The sequence below is a fragment of the Suricata suricatta genome, chromosome 13 (genome assembly GCF_006229205.1).
Source record: "Suricata suricatta isolate VVHF042 chromosome 13, meerkat_22Aug2017_6uvM2_HiC, whole genome shotgun sequence".
Taxonomy (NCBI): domain Eukaryota; kingdom Metazoa; phylum Chordata; class Mammalia; order Carnivora; family Herpestidae; genus Suricata; species Suricata suricatta.
This window is the reverse complement of record NC_043712.1, coordinates 4,810,066-4,816,414: the sequence shown is the minus strand read 5'-3', so window position 1 is coordinate 4,816,414 and position 6,349 is coordinate 4,810,066. Positions and strand designations below refer to the sequence as shown.

At 60.9% G+C, this 6,349-nt stretch overlaps 1 protein-coding gene across 1 annotated transcript in view; it reads left to right on the top strand.

Annotated features, from left to right (window-relative positions):
* The first annotated feature begins 786 nt into the window (after positions 1-786).
* Positions 787-6,349, top strand: part of LAMC3 (laminin subunit gamma 3) — a 79,537-nt gene continuing 73,974 nt past the window's right edge. Inside the window, exons 1-2 of the mRNA XM_029921056.1 lie at positions 787-856; positions 5,882-6,017. Coding sequence (XP_029776916.1) covers positions 787-856; positions 5,882-6,017 — 206 coding nt within the window. The remainder of the gene's footprint in view (positions 857-5,881; positions 6,018-6,349) is intronic.

Genomic DNA, 6,349 nt, shown 5'->3' with positions numbered 1-6,349 from the left:
CTCCCCAGCCCCCAGCCCCTTGGGACCAGCCACCAGGCGGCCCCTAGACACGGACACTCTGCATCCTTCCCTCCCCTGGGCCTTTGCCCGAGCCGTCCCTCTGCCCCCAGCCTGTCATCAACAGTTGACTCCACTGGTGCTTGAGTCGTCTTCCCTGTCACCTGCCGCCTGAACGTCCCATCCCAGCACCCGGCGATCACCGTGTGTTTGCCCCTCTGCTCCAGCGCTGGCCAGAGTCACGCCTGCCCGCATCCCTATGCTGCCCTCCCCAGCCCCGCCCCGCTGGCCTCGGCTTCCTGAGGGCCACGCAGCCTTGACCTGAGTGGTGCCTTTATCTGGGAGCCGACGGTCCTCCCCCGCTGCCCCTGCTCCCGAGAGGGGGCAGGAACCAGGAGACAGAGCAGGCAGAGCTGTGGCGCCCCGGCCAGGCGGGAGCTCCCCCAGGGCAGCAGCGCGAGGACACCTGGCTGTCCACCCAGACCTTGTGATCCCAGCCACTCCCAGCCCTGGGTCCCCACGACCACATTCACTCCTGTCCTGCCTCCAGGCATTCCTGTTTATCCATAACTGAGGACAACAGGAGAACCAGAGGCTTGGAGATATGGCAGGGACTTTAATGTAAACAGCTGCGATGAGGCTCTGGAAACGCTCCGTGGGCTCACGGAGAAGGTTCATCCGTGGCCCCTCCGCTAGTCACCCCAAAGGCCACCGTTCGTGCCCCGCAGCCCCGCCCCAGACAGCTGGCATCAGCCGCTCCTCCCGAGCTGGGGCCCCTGGGCTCTCGGGATGCAGGCGTTCTCAAGTGATGCCGCTGTCACTCCTTTGACAGGGACACCCTCCTCCAGGTTGCTGACAGGTGAGTCATGTCTTCCAGAAAGGAAATCCTCCATTAATTAGCAAGGCTCCTCTGGTTCTGGCTGATTCTGTGGGAGAGAAAGTCTCTGTGGAGGGCTAAGCCGTCTCTCACACCCTGTGAGCTCATGGAGTCGGCAGTTCTCCTGCAGGGTGGGTGCAGGTCCAAAGGGCAGGATTGGGTGGCTGAGGTCATAACTGGACGTCAGCTCCCCAAATCGCCGTGACAGCACTTGGAAGAAGGCGCAGAGTTGTACCCGTTCACAGGGGAGATGACTGAGGCCTCCGGCAAGACCAGGGACTTGTCCAAGGTCATCCAGCCAGCGAGAGGGGCTGGCAGGGAGGTCCCTCTGGCTCCGAAGCCCAAGGTCTTTCCCGCCCACAGCCAGTGTGGGGCACATGCTCATGGGCTCTAGGCCTGACTCCTGGAGGGGGCAAGGGATTCTGTACATGAACCTCAAAGAGCCCAGACCTGGAGCGCAGGGCGTCAGGTGCAGCCAGGCCCGCAGGTGGGAAGGCGGAGTTCACAATGGTGATATCCTCTGAAGGGCGGAGGCTTGTCCATGGAGGGGGCGGGCCATGGCCTGGGCGTGGGCGCGGACCCCAGGACAGGGGCGGCTGGGCCTGTGTCCCAGTCCAGACGGGTAGAGGAATCGAATATATCTTCATAGACTTGTGGCCACTCACGGTGTCATTCACTCCTTCATTCCATTGGTGACTATTTACTTAGTGCCTCCTTTGTGCCGGACACTGTACTCAGGACCAAGGCAAAACCCTCACCTGCACGGAGCCGATGTTCCCGTGGGGGAGGGCAGTGAACCCGCAAACACAGCAGGGCTGATGCAGGAGGGCTCCTGGGCAGGGGTGTGGGGGAAAGTAGAGCTCACACAGGTGCACACATGTGCACACACTATCTGTTCCGGGGTTCTAACCCTGGGCTCCGGAGCCTCCCCTGTGGGAGTGAGCCAGGCTGAGATTGCAGGGACAAGTGTTCCAGGTGGTGGGAACAGTCTGTGTGAAGGCCTGCAGTAGGCGTGTGCTGTTCGGAGAGACTTTAGGAAGCAGGTGTGGCTGAAGCGTGGCCCAAATGGAGAGTGGTGTAGTGAGGTATGGAAGTCGCCAGGCCTGTGGCACACTGGCCTTGTCTTTGGGGCACTAGGGAGCCTGCGATGGGTTTTGAACGGCGGTGCAAGAAGCCTCGTGTCTGGAAAGGTGACCTAGTTTGTGTGTGGCGAGCGGATTTGCAAGGAGAGGGAGGAGGAGCCCAGGGAAAGACCGGGGCCGCCACCCCAAAGCCCAGAGGTCTAGCCTGAATGGATGGGGGCTTGAGAAAAACGCTTAGGATGTGGCTGGACAGATGTGTTCAGTCAATAGGATAGTCTTTTGAAAAAATCAGTTGTCCCTGGAGACAGAAGGCGCCACTGAGGGCCGGTGGAGGCAGACTGGATCTCCACCCTAAGCTGCCCCAGTCCAGGCGGCGTGACCTTGGGCAAGTTGCCTTATGCCCCTGAGCTGTTTGCTCTAAGGTGACAAGCAGGGCATCTCAGTGGGCCCCCGGGGGCGAGCTTTGTTCCTCGTTCCCACCGCATGCTTCCAACTTCTGCTTTGGGGACCACGGGAGGGTCCCACACCAACAGCGCTTAAACCCCCTGGCCTGGGAGGGGCCCACGTCCCGCCCCCTCGGGTTTCATTGGCCAGAAGGAGTCACGTGCCACTCTACCTGAAGGGGGCGGGGATCTCACTCCCTGGAGCGCAGAGGGGATTGTAGGGGAGGGGAACGGAGTTGGGGGGCTGATGGGGGAAGCCGGTGCGCAGCCCCCGACCAACCGCACTCCCTGCATCAGTTCCCTTATCCCACACCTCCCTCATCCTGCCATATCCGTGTGCCAACTGTAACCTCATTTACAGAGTCATTTTCTTTAAATCAACTCATTTGTGTGCTTGTTTGCTTTGCCACGAGAAGAGAGGGGCCCTAAGTCAGGAGTGTCTAATTGTTCCTCTGCGCACGGGGATTTTCCGAGTGTGCCCAGCCATATGCGTGCATATCCAAGGCTGCCCGCCCCCGGCGCCCCCACCAAGAGTCCCGTTGTATAAATAATGCATGAGACGCTGTGCTGTGTTTTCTGGGGTGAGGCCGTGTGATAGAGCATCGTGGGTACGCCGTGTAACAGAAGCGTGCCATATCTGCGCGCGTCACTTCGCCACCGTGCCTCTTGGCTTCCTGGAGGCAGCAGGAGGCAGAGGGGGAATCGGCTGGGGAGGGGTGAGGTGTGGGGGGCAGTAGTTAAGAACCCAGGACCTGGCGGCCCCTGGGTGGCTCAGTCGGTTAAGCATCTGACTCTTGATTTCCACTCGGGTCATGACGTCATCGTTTGTGGGATTGAGCCCTGCATCCGGCTCTTTGCTGACAGCATGGAGCCCCACTTGGGATTCTCCCTACCCCCCCCCGCCCCTCCCCTCCTCAAAATAAACTTAAGGAAAAAAAAAAAGAACCCAGGGCTTGGTGGGGATGGGGCTTGGTTGAATCCTGGCTCTGTCACTCGACAGGTATGTGACTTTAGAGCAAATTTGGTAGAGACTTTGGTGTCCCGGCCAGGTCCCCTGAGTCCTCCTTTCTTGGACCCCGTTGTCCACTGCAGTCATTGGCCGGCAGGCAGGTATGAAAGCCCCCCACTGGGTCTTGGGGTGGGACCAGCACCAAGGGATAATCAGACCAGGATCAGGCCTTCTAAGCTGTCCTCTGTCCTGCTTTCTCTATTCCTGCCTGGCTTCTCCTGGGAGCACTTCATTCATAAAATCACTTGCCCTGAAATCCTTGACACGGGGCCCGCCCTTGGAGGAACCACCAAAGATAGCAAGTGACTCTGCCTGTCTGCGCCTCACTTACCTCATCTGTAAAATGGACCTAACGTCCCACACCAGCTGCAGCTCTCTTAGGGGCTGGCACACAGTAAGTGGTCACTAAATAAAATCTCCTCTGGTTAGGAGGGAACACACAGCCGTGTCGTCAGGGACCTGACTGGGGAATGAAGCGCTGTCCCCGCCCCGGCCGGGGGGGACATCCTGGTCTTCTGCACAGTGGTAAGGAAGAAACGGCTTTAGTGCCGCACTCCCTGGCCCCGTCCCCCATCCCTTCCCATCAGAGAAATCCTCGTCCTCGGCTCTGTGCTAATAACACGGCTGAGGGTCTGCCTTGACACCCGGGTCACGGGTTGATGTCTCCGGAGACGGTCAGTTACAAGATGGGGCCTGGCCTCTGACACGGTCACTTCCTGGAGGGGCACGTGGGCTCTGATCAGTGTGGATGTTTCTGAAGCCCTCCTCACTATGGGGGGATTCGAGGGTCTCTTCCAACAGAGGGCGGAGCTGCTGCGCTGGCAGAGGAAGGAGCCATGGGTGGGGACCACCTGGACTCTTCGTCCCCATGCTGAGCGGCCACCTCTGCTGGAGAGGACCAAGCGGCTGGGCAGCACAGGGCAAGTCACATCACCTCTCTGGGCTCCCATGGCCACATCTGTAAAGCAGGGCATGTCAATCCAAAGCAGGGGCCAGGTTCTGAGCTGTCAGGACAGAGTCTGACGTGGGGCTTGAACTCGTGAACCGCGAGACGGTGACCTGAGCTGAAGTCAGACGCTTAGTCAACGAGTCAGCCAGGCGCCCTTGTCTGTATGTGGCTCCTTCTGAGTCCAAGGCAGATGGTTTTGCAATTCTGTGAGGTGGTTAAAAAAAAAAAGAGAAAGGGACCAAGGGAGTGGGTCGGCTTCCTGCCTCCCATGGTGCTTGAGTGGGGAGGGGGGGCACGGCTCAGGCTGGCGCTCGGTCTGCCCCCTCCTGACAGGGGTTCCATTGGCCCACGTGGAACGGTCTGCCCCCTAGCGGTAAGGGCTTTACAGCAACGCCTCATTCACCCTCCCAGGGACCCATTGTGTCCCTGGCGCCCAGCAGGAAAGGCTGCCCAGCCCTGAGCAGAGGGGACCTGGCCGTCCAGCCGACCCCTGGGCTTGTGCCCTCTCTAAACAGCCTCCCGCCTCCACTATCCCCAAAGCCACAGGCTCACCCTGGGGTTTTCCAAGACTCTGTCCCAGCCCAGGAGGGTGTTTGGGACCCGAGGACTTTCCCCATGGGGCCCAGGCTTCAGGAAGACCCTCACCCCTGCCCCCACCCCGCCCCACACATCGTGAACCTGAGGTTGAGGCTTCCTGCAGAACAGCAGCGCCTCGGAAGGAGGGTGCTGGGCTGGCTCTGCCTCTCCTCCCCTCCATGGGCCTTTCATCACCGGGGGAGAGATCCCGGCAAGACTGTAAGCAGCAATTCAGCCCCAGTTACCAAGACAACCTCCCCATGGCCAAGGCTGGCACCTGCGGGGAGGGAGGGGAGGCTGGAAGGAGACCCCTGTCCACCCTGCCCTTCCTGCAGCCCGCACCCTCCCCTGGGGGCCGCCCCGAGAGGCCAAGGGACCAGCAGGTACCCCCATCCCGGGGTTGCCGGCTGCAGCCTTCATCTGAAAGATGCTGCCTTCACAGCGGCTCCGATTTTCTCGGGTTCCTGGTGGCGGGATAACTGAGGAGGGAGTGATGGGAGATGGAATGGAATCCTCTCCGCTGTCGGAAAAGCTCAGTCACGGCTGCTGCCTCCTGCTGCCTCGGTCTTGTCCGGCTCAAGCTGGGATTTGGGGCCCCACAGCCTTAGGGAGGGGGACAGCCCAGGGGCCAAGACGAAGGGACGGAGGGTCCAGACCGGCCTGAGTGCAAACCCCAGCTCCTCCGTTTCTGTGCTGTGGACTTTGGGCAAGTTACTTAACCTCTCTGAGCCCCAGTACTGACCAGATACTAGGACAGCGCCTCACACCAGCAGGTGTTTCCTGTCCCCCCACCCCACCCCAGCCTCTCACAGGCGGGGCTCCAGATGCTGTGGGGGAGGGACTGACCATTAGCTGGGGCTCACTGGCTGCCAGGCCCTTCTCAGGGCTCGCGGCCGCACTGCCCGGCAGGAAGCTCTAAGGGCCACCTGTGTGCGGTTTGCTCCACAGGGGTGAGGCGCCGAGAGCAGCAGGGAGGCAAGGCTCTGCGATTCTCTTCCCAGCTGGGGGACGCGGAGGCCCAGGTCTTGCAGCTGTCCCAGCGTTACACGGCTTCCGGCAGCCGGGGACACGCGGGTATCAGCTGGTAAAGGTGGGGAGACCGGTGGCCAGGCGGCCCGGCAGCCATGCGCCCCACGGTCACTTCCTCCTGAGTCGTGGCCATACCTCCACCCCCCCCACCCCCCCATGTCCTTGCGGTGACCTCAGAAGTGTGACAAAAGCCCTGGGAGGCACACAGAATCCAATCATCCGTCATTAAGTGTCCTCCATGGCGAGGCCCTAACTGAGAGGAATATGAAGTGTTCAGGGGAGAATGAATCAGTAACCCGATTAGCGGAATCCAATCACCGGGGGCGTGGGGGGTGTGAGCAGAGAGGAGAATGAGGCCTGAGGGGCTGGGCCCGGCCAGCCAGGGGC